The 19,814-nt window shown below is 64.4% G+C and overlaps 1 protein-coding gene across 1 annotated transcript in view; it reads right to left on the bottom strand.

Moving 5' to 3' along the window:
• Positions 1-10,119: 10,119 nt before the first annotated feature.
• ST14 (ST14 transmembrane serine protease matriptase) overlaps positions 10,120-19,814 on the bottom strand; it is a 36,224-nt gene continuing 26,529 nt past the window's right edge. Inside the window, exons 8-19 of the mRNA XM_072822721.1 lie at positions 19,269-19,408; positions 18,858-18,955; positions 18,121-18,230; positions 17,904-18,034; positions 16,615-16,719; positions 16,280-16,390; positions 16,072-16,185; positions 15,602-15,724; positions 14,963-15,149; positions 11,444-11,718; positions 10,890-11,026; positions 10,120-10,707 (exon numbers count right to left, since the gene is read on the bottom strand). Coding sequence (XP_072678822.1) covers positions 10,546-10,707; positions 10,890-11,026; positions 11,444-11,718; positions 14,963-15,149; positions 15,602-15,724; positions 16,072-16,185; positions 16,280-16,390; positions 16,615-16,719; positions 17,904-18,034; positions 18,121-18,230; positions 18,858-18,955; positions 19,269-19,408 — 1,693 coding nt within the window. The 3' untranslated portion in view covers positions 10,120-10,545. The remainder of the gene's footprint in view (positions 10,708-10,889; positions 11,027-11,443; positions 11,719-14,962; positions 15,150-15,601; positions 15,725-16,071; positions 16,186-16,279; positions 16,391-16,614; positions 16,720-17,903; positions 18,035-18,120; positions 18,231-18,857; positions 18,956-19,268; positions 19,409-19,814) is intronic.

The raw sequence follows: 19,814 nt of genomic DNA, 5'->3' as shown, positions 1-19,814 counted from the left end.
CTGAGGTCGTGGCCTGAGCCCAGGTCCAGAGGCGGACGCTTGAGCCAGTTGAGCCACGGAGGCGCCCCTGTGTGGAGTGTTTTTAACAACTGTTTACCAAACCATTCAATGACGGCAAACTCGGGGTCTCCGCTCAGCCACAGGTGCTGTATATAGAATGTAGAATGTAGAAATTAAAGTGATTACAGTCGGCCCTTGAACAGTGTGGGGCTTACAGGTGCCTTCCCCCCACAGTAGAAAATCTGCGTATAACTTGAATTCTCAAAAACAACTACTGATAGCTTACTGTTGACTAGAAGTCTTGCTGATAACATAGTCAACACTTTTTTTTATGTTGTATGCATTATGTACTGTATTCCTACCGTAGAGTAAGCTAGAGAAGAGAAAATGTTACTGAGAGTCATAAGAAAAAGCACACAGTGCTGTACTGTATCCCCAAAGGAAAAAAAAAAATTGCATAAGTGGACCCGCGCAGTTCAAGCACATACTAAGGGTTATCTATATCTAGAGTTTGATTTGCATATGATTTACGTACTGGAGTAATTCCTTTCAGAGAATGATGCCAAATGTAATAACCAAAGATGTTTATCTCCTCACCTGATAGAGTTGAAGCTAAGAGTTTGGACGTTCTCTTTTGAACAGGAATGTTTGTTCTCAGTACTAAACTAAGTTAACAAACGTGAAGAGTTTATGTGGGGGAAACTTGCTTGTAAACATTGAATCCCAGAGTTTAGTGTAATTTTTTTATATGGGTAAACTTTTATACAGATGGAAAAACTAAGAGGCATATTCAATCTAGAAAGAAATTCCTCAACAAACTGTCTTGAACTCCGGTTTGAACACCCTTGGGGACCAAGGGAACGCTAGTTGTTTTCCTCACCCCTGATTGGTAAGTGAATATTGCAGAAGCTCTGGGCAGAGTTGGCATCAGAATTATTTTGCGGGACTTGCACACATAACCCCACACCCTGCTTTCTGTCCCTGCCTAGTTTTCCCCGCAGCTGACATTTCTGACTGCCTTGCGCTGGAGATGGTGTAGTGAGTAGGTGGGCCTGTCTCTGACCGGAGGTCCTGGATCGTTAGGCTTAGCAGCACGTTGGCACACACCCTCCAGCGCGGGCCAGCCTCAGGTGAATTGCCTCTGGTGATTCTTGCCTTCTAGAGCCCCTGTGTTGGGGAAGTTATTTTAGAACATAAAGAGAAAAGGATCAAATGAAATGCCTGTAAACCGTTTTTTTTCCCCTTTTTTCAAGTTTTTATTTAAATTCCGGTTAACATATAGTGTAATATTAGTTTGAGGTGTACAATTTGGTGATTCATCATTTACATGCAACGCTCCGGGCTCGCCGCAAGTGCCCGCCCTTAACACCCATCCCCCATTTAACCCATCCGCCCACCCACCTCCGTGTCAGCAACCCTCAGTGTGTTCTCTGTAGGGTTGCCTCTCTTATCCCCGTGTTCATCTGTTCCATTTCTTAAACTCCATGTATGAATGAGTGAAATAGTGTTTTGTCTTTCTGTGACTTGTTTTGCTCAGCATACTACCCTACCCCCGTCCTGTAGACCAGTTTAAATTAGGGGCTAAAGCATAGGCTCTCCTGGGCCCTCCAGGCAGCAGCAGTTCATGGCAGGACTTGTGTGTGTGATCATGTCTGTCCAGGAGATTTTTTTTTTTGAATGCAAATGAGTCTACAAGACGAGTAAAAATTCCTTTTAGGCATGTTTTACAGTTTATGAAATGCTAGCACGTAGGGAGCCTGGCTGGTTCAGTCTGTAGAGCGTGTGACTCCACTTCAGGGCGGCAGGTTTGAGTCCCACGTTGGGTGTAGAATTTAAAAAACCAAATGCACCTCTCGTGGAGTTCCGACAGCGGGGGAGATAGGCAGGGAAGGTCGTAGTGGACCGACCTGTGGTCCCCACGGGCGGGGGCCCTGCGCTCCACCTGCAGGCCCTGCGAAGGGCTGGGGGCTGCAGCCTGTAGAGGGCCCCGAGCCGTCCTGGTCCTGCGGGCTCCAGCACCTCGGGACACCCCGAGGGGAGGGTAACAATCGGGCGTGCAGGGGCGTGTTCTGTCCTTTGCGCCAGGTGAACTTGGAAAAATCGCGTATGACCTCGTTCCGAAGGTGGTGACCGCCCGTCTGCCTTGGTGTGCCCTTCCCGCACCCCCCGCCCCTCAGGCCGGCCCCACGCAGGCCTCCCCCACCCCAGCACCCCTCCCCGGGCCCTGCGCGGCCAGCTGATCCCAGTCAGACCTGAAGGCCCAGGCGGGCCGGCACCTCGTGGCCGGCTGCACCAAGCCCTTCCTCGCCTCGCTCGCCGCGCGTGGTGGCGAGAATCACGTTTAAGGTTTGCTTTCTCGGCAGAGCCAGAGAACACGAGGGGGGGCGGCTGGCGCACTCCCGCCGCGCCCCAGGACCTTGGTCACCACCTGGGCCGAGACCGATGCTCACCCCAGGCGCCCCTAGTTGTGAGAGTGAAGTGAGTTCTATGTAAAATACTCGCAACCACACTCGGTGTATGGCAGCCGCGTGACAGGCCTTGTCCGCCCGCAGTGTGTCCCTTCCCTGACTGCCTGGGGCTGCAGGGACTGTCCCGTCTTCCCCCCCGGAGCCTCTGACACTGTGAACTCAAGGACTCTCGTGTATCGGAGCCTTACTCCCGAGGGACACTGGGGCGGGGTGGGGGGGCAGCGGTGGGGCGCCTGCCTTCGGCCCAGGGTGACCCCAGGGTCCTGGGATCGAGTCCTGCCTCGGGTTCCCCGCAGGGAGCCTGCTTCTCCCTCTGCCTGGGTCTCTGCCTCCCTCTCTGTCTCTCATGAATAAATAAAATCTTTAAATAAAATAATCTCTTTTAAAACAAACAAAAATTCTCAAAGTCCTCTGTGTCCAACGTGAGGTTCGAACTCCTGACCCCGAGACCAAGAGTCGCATGCTCGGCCGCCTGGGCCCGCCAGCACCCACCTTACTCATTTGGAGAGGAGGGTGTGAGGTCTCAGGCTGGATGTGGTCGCGGGGAGTGTGGCTGTAGTTCTGAGAACAGGCGTCCTCGGTCTGCAGACTTGCCCCAGACTGTTCTCTAGAGCGCTGCCCTGCCCGGCCGCCCTTTGGCAGGTTGACTCCCGCCAGGTCCATCCCTGGGCGTCCCCTTCCCAGGGCTTCCTGCGCCGGGAGCCTGACTTTGGGAGATGCTGGTTTAGGAGGTAAAGAATTCTCGAGACAAAATTTAAAATAACCGGTTGCCATGAGAGAAACCCCGAAGAGTGTGGTGGGAGGTGTGAGGGAGAAGGGGGCGGGAGGCATCAGGGAAGGCAGCGTGGAGGAGGCCGCGGAGGAGCTGGGCCTTCCCTGGAAGGAGGCCCCGACTAGTGGAGGCCGGAACGGGGGAGGCCGCCGGGCGGGGCAGGGAATGCGGGGGCCCCTCTGCCCTGCGCCCCGGGGAGGTCCCCGGGCAGCCCAGGCGGGGCCACCGCGGGATGCGGCCAGAGAGGCCTGCTCTGGAAGGATCAAGAGCTAAGAGGGCAGGCGCGGAGGCAACGGCCATGGCCCAGGAGTCCCCTCAGGAGCTCCGGGACCAGCCCAGGGGCGGCGGGGCCCAGGCCGGTCCTGCCACTCCCTCGACCCCTGCAATCCTTAGGTGACCTCCCGTTACTTTGGGGGGGCCTCCGTGTCCTCGGGAGAACGGGGTGGCCGTCGGTTCCAGGGCTGAGCTCAGATCACGGCCGAGGAGAGGAGACGCTCGGCCTGCGCAGCGCACGGGTCCAGGCCCTGCGGGTCCGCCTGGAGCAGGAGGACGGGGTGGGGGGGGGGAGGAGGATGGTCCACGGGAGGACGGGGAGGGGGCAGGGGAGGACGAGGAGGGGCAGGGGGAGGAGCAGGGAAGGGGCAGGAGAGGATGAGGAGGGAGGGGGCAGGGGAGGACGAGGAGGGGGCAGGGGAGGACGAGGAGGAGGGCAGGGGAGGACGGAGGGGGGCGGGGGAGGGGCGGGAACAGCAAGTGCGAGGGCGCCGAGCAGGGCGCGGGCGGGGCGGGGCGGGGCGGGGTTGGGGTCCCCGCGGAGATTCGCGGATTCGGTGGAGGCGCCGTGGGAGGGAGAGGCTGAGCCTGGACAGCGGAGGCGACGCGGGAGCCGCTGGTTTCCAGGCAGACGGAGCCGCGAGCGGCGGGGGGGGGGGGGCCGAGGGGTCCGTGGGTGCCCCGCGAGCCCCTCCGCGCCCCGTTGGAGGGCTGAGCGCTGCGAGGTGCCACGGGGCGCCCCCGCCTGCCGCGGACTCGGTGGGGACCCGCGGGGGCGGCGGTCGGGGCCTTCCCTGGGCGGGAGCCCGCGGCCCGGGATCGAGTCCCCGCGGGAGCCCGCCCCCCGCCGCCGGTGCCTCCGCCCCCCCCCCCGTCTCCCACGGATGAACAAAACGTCCAGGAGCCCGACGCCTAAGCGCCGCCCCGGGGGCCCGAGCCCGTGGGGACCCGCCCGGGGCCTCTGCCCTGCGCGCTGCGAGCCCCGAGCCCGAGGCCGCCCTCCGGGGCCGGGGCAGGGGCAGGGCCGGGATCCGGGCGGGCCGCGGGGAGCTGCTCTAAGCAGGGCCCCCCCCGCCAGCCCCGGCCGCTCCCGCCCGCGCCGCACCGGAGCGCACGAGCCCGGAGCGCCAGGGGGCCCGGCCGGGGGGCGTGGCCGAGGCCGGGGGGCGGAAAGGCCGGGCCGGCAGCCCGGGGCGGGCCGAGGACGCCCACGCCGCCCGCACCGCGCGTCCCACGACCGAGGCCCCCCAGCTCGGCACCAGCGCGCGTCGGGTACGGCGGGGCCTCCGGGGGCTCCGGGCCGCCCCCCCCGTCCCCCGGGCCGGCGTCGGCGCGAGCGGAGCCACTGAGGCCGCGGGAAAGCGCCTCGGCGCTCGGGGGTGCCGCGCCCGCGGGCCGGAGGGAGTGGGGGGCGGGGGGCGCCCAGAGCCGCCCGGGGGCCTGCCCGCCTCGCCGCCCGCTCCGAGGAGATGCGGTGCGCGAGCGCCCCCTGCCGCTGCTCCCGAGCACGCGCGGCCCGAACCCGCAGCCGGACCCGCCCCACCGCCCCCGCCCCCGCCCCGCGCCGCCCCGGCCTTGGCTCCTGCCGGGTTTCAACAAAGCCTTGGGATAGACCACGGCGGAGCTGTCCTCGCCGCGCGGGGGGCGCGGAGGAGCGGGGCGCGGCCGGGGGTCCCCCCGGGAATGACGGCCCGACCGCGTGCTCGGCCCCCTGGCCGCGGGGACTCGTCCGCATCCGCACGGGTGGCCGCGGCGGAGGACGCAGGGGAGCGGCGGGCGCAGGGGCGAGCGCCTGGACTCAACCTGGACTCAGCGCGTCGCGGCCGCGGGGGGCGGGGGGGCGGGGCTGCTCCTGGAGGCAGCGGGACGCGGGCCCCACTCGGGCCGCACCTGGGCGTGCGTCCAGCCCAGCGGCCACGCAGGAGGCCTCAGCGAGCGACCTCAGGGTGCCCCCCCCAGAGGACAGGTGGCCGCCCGCAGTTGTGGCCGGGCGCCCCCAGGCCCTCGCTATCAGGGGGAGGCTCCCCTGAGCCCCTGACGGCCCTCCACGACCTGGGAAGGCCCCGCCCCGGCCCGGCCCGGCAGGTGGGTGACCCTGTGACCTCACAGCTGCTAGGAGCCTGCCCTCCGCGGCCACAGGCTTCCGGGCAGCGCCCCCCCCCCCGCCCCCGCGCCCCGTGGCCGCCAGGCCGGGGAGCCCGAGGTCGCCCCCGCCTACACCAGGGGCCCCCTGCCGTCACCCCGTCACCCCGAAGGTCGTCGGTGACCCGGCCCCCTGGCTCCCTCCCACAAAGGAGCTTGTCACGGGTTCCAGGCCCTAGCGGCTGGCGGGACGGCCAGGGTCGGGGCAGGTGGCCGGGCCGCGGCTCCGGGGACTGGCCTGCGACCATGGGGGGAGCCCGGCGCTGCCCTCCTGCCCTCCAGGGCCCCCCCACTCCCACCACCCGCCCCCAACCACACACACGCCATCGTGTTCCCGAAGCTCCTGGAAGAAGGGCGCAGGCTAAGAATCTCCGTTGGGAGTAGAGGAGGACGTGGCGCAGGTGCTGCGGGCCGGGGCGACACCCAAGGCGCGGGGGGCGGGGGGCAGGTCCCTTGAAAGGACACAGGCCTCGTCCTGGTGGAACAGTCTGCGCTGGAAGTGGCTCCGAGGGACAGTGGGAGGGCAGGGCACTGACACACCGCACCTCGGAGCTGCAGACAATGGGACTGGGGTGTCCACCCCCCGGAGAAGGAAAGGAGCGCAACAAGACAAGGGGATCCTTCAGGGCAGCAGATGTCTTCACCGACGTAAATCATCCCTGTGGGCCCATCTGAGCCCCGAAGCACTTAGCCAGACCCAGGTGCTCCTGGGGGGTCAAGCCACTCTGCAGCAGCAGGGATCAGGGGTCAGCCTCCCCCCTTCCCAGGGGGCTCGCTCCCTCTCACCTCCCACCCGGCCACCAGCTCGGAAGGGCTGGTTCTCGGGGAGCTGGGCCTCTGGTGGCCTCCGGCTGGGGGGGAGCCCAAGGGGCCCCACAGGCCCAGAGCCAAGGCCGATGGCTCAAGACCTCAGCTGTCCCCCCTCTGCTGTCGCTGCCGGTGTTTGTCATCTTGAGGGAGAACAACCTGAACCGTCTCTTAAGTAATGCCGAGAGGTCAGAGCAGGTGACACACTCCCGTTCCTGCTTGGGGTTTGGTCTCTGGTGGCTTTCCCGGCGCTCCTCCTGAGGGTCACCCCGAGGAATCCTGGCGGTGTGACCAAAGGGACCGGCCCCTGGGACAGCGGTCTCCGCCCACCTCCGGCCATCCCTCAGCCAACCCCTTACTGGGCCAGCTGAGGTGGCCCGGCAGCCAGGGGAGCCCAGGGGCGCCGTCGGGCCGCCCAGAGGGCTGGTGCCCGGGCTGCTGGACATTCCCTATGAGGCGGGCACCCCCGGCCCCGCTCCATCCTACCCGCTACCTCTGGCGAAAGGCTGGGGAGTGCAGGATTCACAGCCCTCGGGGCGGCCAGGGCACCAGCCCTCGATGCCTAGATCCAGTAGGTCCTCAGCAGGGGACGCTGGCAGTGGCCAAAACTCCTGGCACCCAGGATTTCTGTCTGTGCCATGGGAAGTGCCGCAGGGTCCTTGTGGGGCTGGAATTAAGTAGAGCCCCAGGGACACCCAGAAGGGCCCCACGGTCAGGTGTGAGATCTGCGGCCACGCACTCGCACAACTGTGCAGTTCCAGAAACTCCAATGTCTGAGAACCACTGACATCAAGATCCACCTCCCCTTACGTGTGGCTGCAGGTGCACAGAGCGCGTGTGCACACACAGACACACACACGCCCAGGACTCCAAGCCTGGAACGGTGAAAAGCATCCTTTCAAGCCCAAAACGCAGAGGCCCCCCTACATCCAAGAGAGCGGGTCCGGTGGAGCAGCCAGGTCACATCCCTGTGACATAGGCCATTCCAGACGTTGGTCCCTCGATGCATACCCTGCTCCCACCCGCAAATGTCTGTGTGCGTGTACATGTGCGTGCGCACGTGTGTAAGAACATACGGGCCTACAGGTCACAGCCAGCGGCCCGCGGTGAGCGACCCCCATGAGGTCTCCCGCCCGCTGCCCTCAGCGGAAACCCCTACCCCCCCCACTCACCCCCAGTGGTCCTCACTCCAAACTGCCTTGGACGCTGCCCTGGGGACGTATGTCGCCCAGGTCCTGCCTGAGGGCCAGCGGCCCTGACTGCAGAGTAGGGCCCAGGGGACCGGAGAGGCCACGGGGCTGCCCGGAAAGCCTCATGCGGGGCCTGATGCCCACGGGCCGCCGCCGGCACCGCGCTAAGAAGCCCCTGAAAAGTGGCAGCCTTCAGCTCGCCACCCCACCTGTCCCCCCAGAGGCGACGTGCCCGGTCCCCTGGGGTGGCCCGCAGCCCGGAGCTGCTGCTGTGCGGCCTCTGTGGCTCCGACACCCTGGACCTGAGCCCCTCTGGTGTCTATAAAGAACACGCGAATTCATCCAAACTCAGTTATCTCTGCACAATCTCCATCTGGGGGCACAAGGGGGGCCCAGTGGTTGAGCGCCTGCCTTCCACTCAGGGTGTGACCCCGGGGTCCTGGGATAGAGTTCCGAATCAGGGTCCCCGCAGGGAGCCTGCTTCTCCCTCTGCCTGTGTCTGCCTCTGTGTCTCTCAGGAATAAATAAAAAAATCTTAAAAAAAAAAAAAAAAAAGGAATCCACATCTGGACTAGACTCCCTATCCATGCAATTGCATTAAACACTCACTAAACTTGAGTGTAAAGGTTTTTGGCTGGTGGCCAAAACAACTGAAATTCAAGACAGTTGGGGAGATTCAGAAAGAGGGATCTTCGGAGGCTAAGGAGCCTCGGGGAGGAGCTTGACGTCCCGTCTTAAGGATTCCTGGCCTATATTCTTGTCCAGTCAGGAGGAAATGGATTTGGCTCCACGGTCTTTCTAAGGGAACTGACCCGTCGCTGAGCTTCCAGGGATGGACTGAGGCCGCGGAGATGGGCCAGGAGTGCAGGACGCACCCTCACTCCGCTGCCCTGGGCCCGGGGGAGGCCGGTGCCGCCAGCCTGCGGGCCCGCTGCTGAAGTGCTGGTGGGTTAGAATCATCTGGAACACCTGCTGATGCACATACTGCACGGCCCTGGCCCGGAGTTCCTGATGCAGGAGGTCTGGGTGAAGCAAGAGCCTTCCCAGGCGGTGCCAGGGCCCAGGGGCCACACTGGGGGAACACGCAGAGACTCCTGGGGGGGGGGCTGAAGAACTATCTGTATTTTTAACCCTCCCCCAGGTGGAAAACAACAGGGCTGAGGAGCCCCAGTAAATTGGAAAGGGGGGGTGACAGAGAGGGGGTGCCCTTAGGGGACAAAGGGACTTTCACAGTGAAGTCCTCCTACATTCCTGGGGAGGGAGTCAGGCCATGGGGGGAGACTGAGGACACTATTGGCAGGCACTGGCTGGCCTCCCTACACACCGTGTGGGCCGCCACCACCTCCACACCCGAGTGGAGGCGGGGACCTGGGGCCCCTGAGTGCTGGGGAGGCAGAGCACAGGGAAGCCCCTCCCTGGATGTCACCATTTAGAACGTGGTGCCAGCTGCGCAGGGGTCTCCTGACAACGGCGTCTGTCTGCTGCTTGTCAGGCCTCGCTAGAGAATGGAGCCCTCCCCCTTCCCTGGACGGCAAATCCCACAGCATCCGTGCTCAGGTGCCAAGACAGAGCTTCTCCTTCCTCCCGGGAGCAAAGCATTCAGGCTGAAATCAGAGGCAGCTCAGGTCCTCCAAGAAGCCGGTCCGGATGGCTGTGAGCTGACTGTCCCTCCCTCTGGTTCCCACACTCATGCAAGGCAGCGACTATTCGTTCAGCAAACGCGTACTAGCATCTTCTAGGAGCCAGTTTGGGCCAGGGATACGGAGACAGCCCAGAGCAGCCCATCATCGTTCATGGCCGCGGGCTCCTCTCTCTAAGCCCCGCCTTTCACCAGCCCGACTTGCATCCCGCCTTGGCGAACAGAGGCTCTCACATGTCCCTTGGAGAATTCCCTGAGCCCTCCACCCCGCAGACGGTTGATGCTACCACTCTGTGTCACTCCGAGCAAGGAGAGAGAGAATATTCTAATAAGGAGACACCAAGGAAGGTGCGCTGGAGGTGTGAGAACACTTCAGCAAGGCGCCAGGCCTCCCGCGCGGCTCAGGGACCCTCTGCTGGGCCCACCCTGGGCCGCGTGGCTTCCCGTGTACCCTCACGCCTGCGTGCACAGGTGCACACACGGATGCACAGATCGCCCTTGACCCCCTGCAGGGCCTCAGGGAAAGCCACACTTCCTCCTTTCTTCCTGGGGCGCAGCTCCCCCTCTCCTAGGGCGCCCAGGCTGGGCAGGGCCGCACTCCCCCGCCTCCTCTCGGCCCCACATACCCTTCCTTCCAGGGCACCAGGCCCTGCTCTCAGAAGCGAACATGGCCCCTACTGCCTGGAGGGGACCACAGGGCCCGTGGCCCCTGCTCTTAGCCCGACTCCAGCGTCTGTGCTGAGGGCAATTTCAATCCAGCTTACTGCTTGCAACTGGGGTACGAGGAAGGCGGAAAGGGCGCCCGCAGTAAGACCAGTGAGAAAACAATTTACCTAAAAACAATTTACTCATACACACAAATACACACACTGAAGCCCACCCTAGGAGCTGGTAAAAATTCAATCTTAGGCCCGCGTGTCTTCCAGGGTCTCTGGCCTAGGAACCGACCGCGCCACGGCCCCACGGCAGGGATCCCGGGGCAGCCCTGCAGGGCCCCTGCGCCGGGGGGCAGGGGGGGGGCAGGGCGGGCAGGTCTCCGGGCGGGAGGCTGAGTCCTCACGCCTGCGCCCCCGCGCGGCCAGCGTCCTCCGCCCACCTGCATGCGCTGCTCTGGAGGCCCGGGCGCCCTCTCCGGAGGCCTGGGGATTGGGTTCACAGTCTGGGTTCCGGGGCGCCCAAGTCAGGGGTGCCGTGAGCGGTCCTGTCCTTGGCCCGCACGTGCGCACGCCGGGGTGGCCGCGGATGGCCCTGCACCTACACCCCCGTCTCCTCTCTGATCCAGTCCCGAAATACAGCGAGCCTCGTGTACACGCCCGGCTTGTCCCTCTGAGCGCAGCCGTCGCCCCAGCTCACCACGCCGGCCTGGAAGATCCGCCCGTCGGCCTCCACGCTGGACAGGGGGCCCCCGGAGTCGCCCTGCGGGGAGACCCGCGCCGAGGCGTGAGGGCCGGCCCCGGCCCCGGCCCCGGCCCCGGCCCCGGCCCCTGCCCGCGCTCCGCCCCGCCCCCTGCCCGGCCCCGCCCCCTGCCCGGTCTCCGCCCCCGCCCCCTCGCCTCGGGCCCCGCCCCCTCGCCGGGCCGCCCCCGCCTCGCCCGCACCTGGCAGGCGTCCACGCCGCCGCTGAGGTAGCCCACGCACATCATGCGCGGCGTGATCTGCTGCGGGAGCAGGCTCTCACAGGTGGTCTGGTTGATGACGCGGATCTCGCCCTTCTGCAGGACCAGCGCGCCGGAGCCTGGGCGGGGGACGAGGCTGACGCGGGCCATCCCAGGGCAGGGGCCTCGCAGCCCCAAGGGCTCCAGGAGCTGCTGCCACCCAGCCGAGGGGCAGGGGGCGGGGGACGGGGCGTCGCCGGGAAGCGGCGTGGGAAGGGACAGGAGGGGGCGCCGCGGGTCGTGCAAGGCAGGAGCGCCCCAAGTCAGGCTCTTCCTTCTCCGCTTGCGCTCTACAGAGCCCGCAGCGCTGTCGCAGAGCGGAGCTTCCCATACACGTGTCCCCACCACCGGCCTTGGATGGAGGCAGGAGGACGGGGAGCCCGGGCTCCCGCCCAGGCCTGCATCACACGCGGCTGCCTCCAGGGGCCTGGCCGGCCTTCCACCCGGAGCCCCGGCGCCGCTCGCTCCTGGACACCTGGCCCCGCCAGCCCACTCACCTCCTTCCTGCGTGTGACCCCAGCCGGTGACCCAGATGGCCTTGCCGGCGGGGAAGCTGTGCGAGGTCTCGGGCAGGCAGATGGGCCGCACGGTGCTGCTGTACTCGGCCGCCTGCTCCAGCTCCAGCAGCGCAATGTCATAGTCGAAGGTGAAGTCGTTGAAGTAAGGGTGGGAGATGATGCGCTTGAGGCCGAGCTCCTGCACCCCAGTGGCGCTGCGCTTGCTCTGGTCATGCAGGCCCAGGAAGGCGGTCCACACCATGTGGTCCGAGTACCTGGGACAGGAGCCCCGGCAGCTGCGGTGAGCCCAGCGCCCACCGAGGCCGGCCACCTGCTGCTGCCCCCGTGGCCAGTGGGCCGAGGCTTCCGAGCAGCTGCAGCCCTCCACCGAAACCGCTGGCGGCTGCCGCCAAGCACTCATCCCCTTCCCGACCCCCTTGTTTCCTTCTTTTAACACATTTTCTTCTGATGCCAAAAATATACTTCTTAGGGCAGCCCAGGTGGCTCAGCGGTTTAGCGCTGAGTTCCACCCAGGGTGTGATCCTGGAGACCCGGGATCGAGTCCCGCGTCGGGCTCCCAGTGCATGGAGCCTGCTTCTCCCTCTGCCTGTGTCTCTGCCTCCCTCTGTGTCTCTCATGGATATATATATAGATAGATAGATTTCTTAGTGATCTGATCTTCCACAGAAGGCATAACACAGAACTCAACACAGACTCTTTTAACAGCGGTATGTACTCTAAGAACAAAATGAGTTGGGAAGTAGGCTGAACCACGTCTACGAGGTTTGCTATTGGTAGTGGGACACGAGTCACAACTCCAAACGGTACCCTGTATACTGGCAGACTGAACACATAAGGATGACACACTGACACTGCTGGGAGCTAATCCCCGGTGTGGGGGAGGAGATAGGGGAGTAGGGGAGAAGGGCGTGCAATTAGAGGTAGCAAGAAAAGCTCAGGATTTTTCCAAAAAATGATCCCAAAACAATGACATCCCCAATAGCACCCAGAACATCAGATGCTCCTGCTCCCAGAGGCACTCCCAGGTCTCCCTCCCCTGCCCAGGGCCCGATTCTCGGCCTACCCACAGGGCTTAGGTAACCTGTGCACCATCCATCCCCACACAGTACACACCGTGGGCGCATGTACGTATGTGCATGTGCACGTGTATATTCACGTATGTGTGTGCATGTATACATGTACGTGCATGCAAGTGTGTGGGCACACATTCATGTGTGTGTGCACACGTGTGCATGTGTGCCTGCATGTGTGTGCATATATGCGTTTGCGTGTATGTGTGTGCATGTACGCATGTGTGTGCATGAGCACACATGACATAGCAGGCTCCCCCCCCCCCAGAAGCCTGGGAAGTGCAGGGAAGAAGCCTGATCCATCTGGGGCCCCCGCAGTAACCGCAGCAACAGTGTCGCCTGCATGGACCACACTCTTTCTCAAGGAAGGCTGACTGGGAATCAAGAGAAGATGGAAGAGGAAATGAGAAATTCAATGATGAAGCAAGACAAGGAGAGAGGAGGAACCAAGGGCGGGGGGAGGCATACATGGGGATCCGGGCTCGCTGTGTCGAGGGTCTGGAAGCAGCGGGGCTGTGGCAACTCTGAGGACACCGAGTGCCCCGGGCTGGGTCCCACTCAACGGGATCCCTGGCGGGAAGGCTAATTCCAGGCCTGGGCCTGCGCAAATACAAGACGCGCCAAGAGCCCCTGGGAAGGCCCGAAAGCACATTAGTGGCTCAAAAGAACCAAAGAATGGGGGCCGATCAAAGGGACATGGGACCAAACTTGAGGAGACAGCAGTGGTCAAATCTGGAAGAGTCTGAGCCACAAGCAGGGCATTGGGTTACAACCCAAAGGAGACGCGAGTGTGCGAGAGTCCACACGAATATCAATAGCGTGGAAGGGAAGGGCCGAAGCTTCCTCACAGAAGAGCTGCACGCTGCCTCAGTCCCAAAGAATAAAGAAAGGGGGGCTTGAGCGTGGGGAGCCCTGGCAAGCACCGCGTGGGCCCAAGGAGAAAGACCCACATTAACCGGCGATGTCTGGCCGGCATCCTGGGCCGGCTGACGGGGCGCGACCTTCTTTCCAAACCCTCAGAAGCCGTGTCTAGTATCACAGGAACATGAGACGAGCCGGGGGGGGGGGGGGGGGGGCGGGGGGGCGGCATTTGACAGGACCCCTGGCCTCAGACTGTTACGATCACAGAAACAAAGACGCGGCCTGATCGCAGCCTGGGGACACGGGACAACAGAAGGCAAAGTGGTAACGCGGACGGGCTCTGGCGCCCAGGGGAGCTGAGTGTGCAAGCCACGGAAGGCCAGGTGAGCCCACGGGGGCTCCGGGGCTCCTAGCAGGGGCCCAGGGTGAGCCTTGCCATGCGGGGGCCACACCGGTGCACAGCCAGGGAAACTGGGTGACGGCGTGCGGAACCCCGTCTCTATCCCAGGGTAAACAGTGTTACAAGTTCTGCAGTGAGCTCCCACCCTCCCGAAGAGGATCAAAACCACTTTTGCCCGGGGCAGAGCAAAGCGTGACAAAAACGAGGGAGGGGGCCAGCTGGGGTGCGCTGCCCTTCAGTCCAGCAGGGCCCCGGGGACAAGGCCCTGACCCGGCTCCCCCATCCCCGCCTGACCTCCGAGTGACCTCCATCAGCCACGCCCGCGTGCACCTGCCTGGGCCCTGGCTCTCCTGCCAGCGGCAGGAGGGGGACTACAGCCCAGCCACCCTCCTTCGCGCAGCCAGCAGAGGGTGGGGATCCCCCGGAAGGCTCTGCTCCCTCCCCTGTGCTTGTTCCTCCGGGAGGAAGCGGTCCCAACAGACTCCCCCGATGGCCGGCGGCCAGAGGGCCTGGGCAGGCTGGCACGAGGACACAAGGAGCCCCGGGCCTGGGCAGGCCACCTGCCCCCGCGCCCCCGTCCTGGGAGGCCAACATGACCCCTCCTGAGAGACCTTCCCCATGCCGGGCTGGGTGTGCCCGAGGACGCGAGGCTCCCGTGGGCAGAGCACACGGCGTGCCAGGTGCAGAGCGTCTCAGGAGCAGGAACACGTCACTCTCACAACTCCAAGGACAGGAACTCACCGTGTCCCCCTTACTGCGGAGGGATCTGAGGCCCAGGAGGCGAGCATGACTCGCCCAAGGTCACCGGGCAAGCAGGGCTGGAGCATGAACGTGAGTCTTGAGTCAGCCAGTGCCGAGGATCCCCCATGCACACTGACCCCACGAGCCTTGGCATCCGCACACGGGCTCCAGTCTCTCTGTGCCACCCGCTAGCTGCGTGCCCTCGAGCACCTGTCCTTACCTCCCTGACCCTTCATTTCTGCAAAATGGGAACGTAATGGGAGCAGGTGCAGTCACACGGTAACTGGGCTTCTGGAGGGGCATCCGGATACCGCGGTACCTAAGTCTGTGTCTGTGATCACTGCTGTGAAGCCCCAGCAGTGCCACCCTGGCATGACGTACACTAGGGGAGAAAGAAAACACAGAAGGGATGCCCTGCCGGCCTACCTGAATCCTCGGTCGTCGATGAAGCAGTGAGCGGCCGACACCAGCCAGTTGGGAGAGATGATGGAAGCCCCGCACACGTGGCCCTGGCCCAGCACGTGGAGGCTCACCTGCCAGGGCCACTCGCCTTCGTCCGCATTCGTGCCCCCGACGACCCGGGACTGCCTGGTGAACGATCGCAGCCCACAGTCTGGGAGAAGCAGAAAACCCAAAGGTCAGAGGGTCGAGGTCAGGGCACCGGCGCCCGGCTGACCCAGAGGCCGTGGGAGGCCGTCCCCTTTCCGGGGGACCCCCTACAAGTATCTCTGAGACTCGGAGACCCCACTGACTTTCACCTGGCCCCTCTCCCTCCCCAGACCCCAAACCCTCTCACTTCCACCTCCCCATTCCTGCCCAAATGCCTTTGGAGGCCTTCGGACACCTGCTGGTTTGCCTGGATTTAATTTGAGTGTCATTTGCCTAGACTTCCTTGCTGACAGACGAGAGCTGGCCCAGGGGACAGCAATCATCCTTCCCCCCGGGGCAGACACACCCTGTCACCAGGGCAGAGCCGGGTGAGTGAGGCACTGGCATGACTGGCACCTCTGTAGGGGCCTTGCCCAGTGAACAACCTGCACAACCGTGCGCAGCGGCCCTGCTCACCGCAATCCTTCTCATCCGAGCCGTCGCTACAGTCCTTCTTCCCATCACACTCGGGGTTGCTCTTGCTCAAACAGAGCCCGTTGTGGCAGCGATAGGTGTGTTTGGTGCAGGCCACAGTTCTCACTGCACAGCAAGAGGTATAAGGGGCAGGGAATCAGTTCCTTTACAGCACCCAACCAGAAACCTGATGACCCGTCCACCTTACACCCCTCATCAGGCTGGCCCCACCCATCCACACCCATGCCCACGCCCACGCCCATGTGCTCCCAGCCCCACCGGAGTTTCTCCACCTTCTGGAACATTCTCCCCCCACCGACACACTTTCTCATCATGCTTCACACATAGGGTGGTTTGTGCTCATCAACCTTGGGACACCCTACAGTGTGAGCGAGGCCACGGCTACCTCCTTCCTTCCTGCTCCTGCCAGGAGAGAAGTCCCTAAAGGAAGGTGGGGCTGGGCCAGGCCTCACCCAGGTCACACGTGGCCTCATCGGATCCGTCCCCACAGTTGTCCGTCCCGTCACACTGCTGGTTCTGTGGGAGGCACTTCCCGTTGCCACACCTGAAGGTCTGAGCCGGGCAGCCTGGGGGCAGGAGGCACAAACGCTGAGCGGTGGCCCGGCGGCCCCTGCTGAGGGTGGGCCGCAGGGAGGCGGGCCGGCCCCGCCCCACACTCACTGCACTCCTGCTCATCGCTGTTGTCTCCGCAGTCGTTCACGCTGTCGCACACCCAGAAGAGGGGCTTGCAGAACTTGTTCTTGCATGTGAACTGGTAGGTGGCGTTGCATTCTAAAGGGAGCGAGGGGGGGGCAGCGTGAGCCGGGCTCCAGGCCTCCAGTGCGAACTGCTCCCTGGGGAAGCAGCGGCAACCACAGCTGCTGGGGGGAGGGGGGCTCCCCGGCTATGGAACCGACCCCAGGACTGCAGAAACACTGTGCTGTCTGCTCAGAGGAAGGGAGGGAGGGAGGGAAGGGGCGCGGGGGGTGGGCACAGGGCACGGGCAGGGCACTCACGGCAGTTGAGCTCGTCGCTGTAGTCCGTGCAGTCAGCCCAGCCGTCACAGCGCAGCTCATTCCGGATGCATCTCCCCGTGTGACACATGAACTTCCCCGGGCACGCTGCGGGGGACAGGGCGGGCCTCAGGTCCGCGGCCACCGGCCCCGCCATCCACGCCGGCCGCCCTCCCTCGGGGCCGCCCTCACGGCCACACTGACAACCAACAGGACCCTGTCCCCCGGCCGGCCCTCGGTGTACAGGGGCAGGGGTCCCGGGCCCCAGCGGGCTAGTGCAGCGGGGACCTACCGCCCACGGCCGGCCCGGGTGGCCAGCCGCAGAGCCACAGCGAGGGGTCCTCCCGGCCGCCGGGCTGCAGCCCCAGGGGGCTCCACACAAGGTGGACGGAGGCGGCCGCTGTGCCCTGTCCCCTGGCCCGTGTCCCCGGCCGCCCACACCCCCCGAGTGCCAGGCTCCCCCAGCCGCACTCGGAGCAGCGGCAGCCTGGCAGACGGGTGATGCGAGCACCCGCTCCGGGTGTCAGGCGGCATCCCGAGATTTCCTGAGTTCTGAGGCCTTTCCCACGTTTCTCTGCTTCCAAAACTGGAAACGTGTCAGCCCGCTGATGTCACAAGGCCGGTGACAGAGCCGGGCCAGGGGGCGGGCGGCGCTCCTGGCTCCGCGCCGGGAGCTCTAGTTACTGATTAGAGGGGTCGTTCGCCTCGTCCCGCTCTGGGAGCCGAGCCGAGCCGAGCCGGAGCCTGCAACTTAAGTCTGGATCCTGTGCAGACGGGAACCGTCTCCATGACGTCGGGCGGAACCAAACCGTCAGCGCCGTGGGAAAACCGCCACGCACGCAGCAGTTGGGGAAAGAGAGGGAGAGACCACCCGACTGTCGGAGCTCAGGGTAGTCACTGCGGCGCCCACGCCCCGTGGATTCTCACGTGTCTCAGAATCGAGCTACTAGTCCCGAAGGCGCTAAAAGGCCACAAAGTCAGGCACGGATTGGCAGGGTCAAGGCCATGCTGGAACAACGGGACAGACGGCTCGGGGGCCGGGGGGACCCCTTGGGCCCCGGTGCCTCGCGGCGGCTACAGGGCACCGTGCGGACCAAGCACTCGCTGTCGCCTTCTCCAGTAAATGCATCTATGGCAGGGTTTTATTTTTCCCTCAAAAGGCTGCCAGAGTGGTACGCACCCCGCGTGCCCTGGTGTCTCGGAACCAGGGGAGCACGAGGCTAGGAAGATGCAGCCGGAGGGTCCATCCAGCCCCGCTAGCCGGGCCGCTCCCCCTGGAGACGGGTACTCACGGTCACTGGAATCGTATGACAGGTACTCGGCCAAGAACCCCGTGTCGGTGTAGGACTGGTCGGAGTGGAAGCGAACGGTGATCTTGTTGCTCCTGCTGGTGACCACAAACTGGGGCCTCTCTCCGCAGTACCTGGAGGGGGTGTTCGACGGTAGGAAGAGGGTCCCGCGGGGTTGGGGGCAACCCCCCCCCAGCACCGGCCGCCCCAGGGCGCTCACTTCTCCCCGTTGACCTCCACGTAGTCCTTGGAGCAGGTGCCCAGGGGGGTGTTGGGCTCCAGCATGTAGAAGGCCTTGAAGAGCACCTTCACGTTCTGGTGGCTGGGCACCTAGGGAGGGACACGCGCTGGGTCTCTGCGGCTTCCCCCGAAACCCAGCGCCACCTGGGCTGTGGGCGGGGGCCCGCGGGCGGCACAGAACACGCAGCAGGACGGATGCAGGTTGGCCATTTGGAAGAACCTCCAGACTCAGAGGCGACAGGCACCCTGTTCCCCTAGAGAGCGTGCGGGCCTCCCGGCGCCGTCGAGGAAAGGGCAGCCGGGGCAGCCAGGATGGCGCGAGGGTGGCCTGGGCGCCAGGACGCCGGTCTCGCTCGCTGCCCTTTAGCGAGTGCTTTCTCGGCGCTCGCGCACATTCTGTGACTTTACCTGACTTTACCTCTGAGAGGCCCACCCGCCGTCACCCCCCTTCCACCCGGGAGCAGGCCGAGGCGCAGGGGGACCGGCCCGGGTCCCCCAGGCAGCCCCGAGCAGGAGCTAGGATTCCAGCGGCTTCTGCGGCAGCTGCAAGCTCGCGCCCCTGACCCTGCCCCGCACTGCAGGCTGCCGAGTTGGCTCTGGGGGCTGCTCCGGAGCCCACCTCCTCTCCCTGCCCTCCTCGTGCCATCCCGGGGCGCCCCCTCCCCCTGCCCTCCGTCTCCCCAGCCCCTGCCCTCCCGGGCACCCGCCGGCTCCTACCTCAATGTCCCAGGTGCAGTTCATGTTGGGCGGGTAGTGGCCAGGATAGTAGGGGCTGCTAAAGGTCCCCTGGCTGCCGCGTAAGGAGCCGCCACAGCCTGAAAGGAGAGGCAGGAGACGGGCCTGAGCGCCGAGGACCCCGTGGCCGGGCGGGCAGGCCGAGGGCCCCGCCGTCCGTCAGGCTTTGCGCCAGGGCAGCTGCAGGCTCCACGACCGCTGCCGGGAGGTCTGACGCCGGGGCCTGACCCTCCAGGGAGGCCTCCCGACCCACACAGGAGGCGAAAGGCCCCGCGGCTCCGAGCTTCGGACCTGTCACCGACCTCTGTCACCGACCCCGGCCAGTTCCCAGCCGGACGGCCCGGCCCCTGGGCCCCGCCAGCCCCGCCTGGGCCCCGCCGCGCCCGTCCTTACTGCTCAGCTTAGGCAGCTGGAAGAACGTGGCCTCAAAGCCAGGGTGTCGCCGCTCCGTGTTGGTGATCAGCGTGACGAGCAGGACGTTCTGGGAGGAGAGGAAGGTCAGGTTGTAGGAGGGAGGGTAGGTGCCACACAGCCTGCGGGGGCAGAAGGGGCGCGTGTTACGGGGAGCGCACAGACCCCGCGCCCGGCCCTGGTCCCATCCAGGCCCAAGGGGGGTCCCTCAAGAGCCCCTCCCTGCATAAACGACCTGAACACGGATTTAGTTAAAACCACAGAAGCTCAGGGGCGCCTGGGTGGCTCAGTCGATGAAGCATCTGCCTTCGGCTCCGGTCACGGTCCCGGGGTCCTGCACGGCCTCCCCGCTCAGCGGGAGCGCCCCCTCCCTCGGCTGTTCCCCCTGCTTGTGCCTGGTCTTGCTCTCTCTCTTTTTCTCAAATCAATAAATGCAATTTTTATTTTATTTTATTATTTTTTTAAATTTTTATTCATGAGAGACACAGAGCTAGGGAGAGGCAGAGACACAGGCAGAGGGAGAAGCAG

The sequence above is a fragment of the Canis lupus genome, chromosome 3, assembly GCF_048164855.1.
Source record: "Canis lupus baileyi chromosome 3, mCanLup2.hap1, whole genome shotgun sequence".
Lineage (NCBI taxonomy): Eukaryota > Metazoa > Chordata > Mammalia > Carnivora > Canidae > Canis > Canis lupus.
This window is presented reverse-complemented; position numbering and strand designations above follow the sequence as displayed.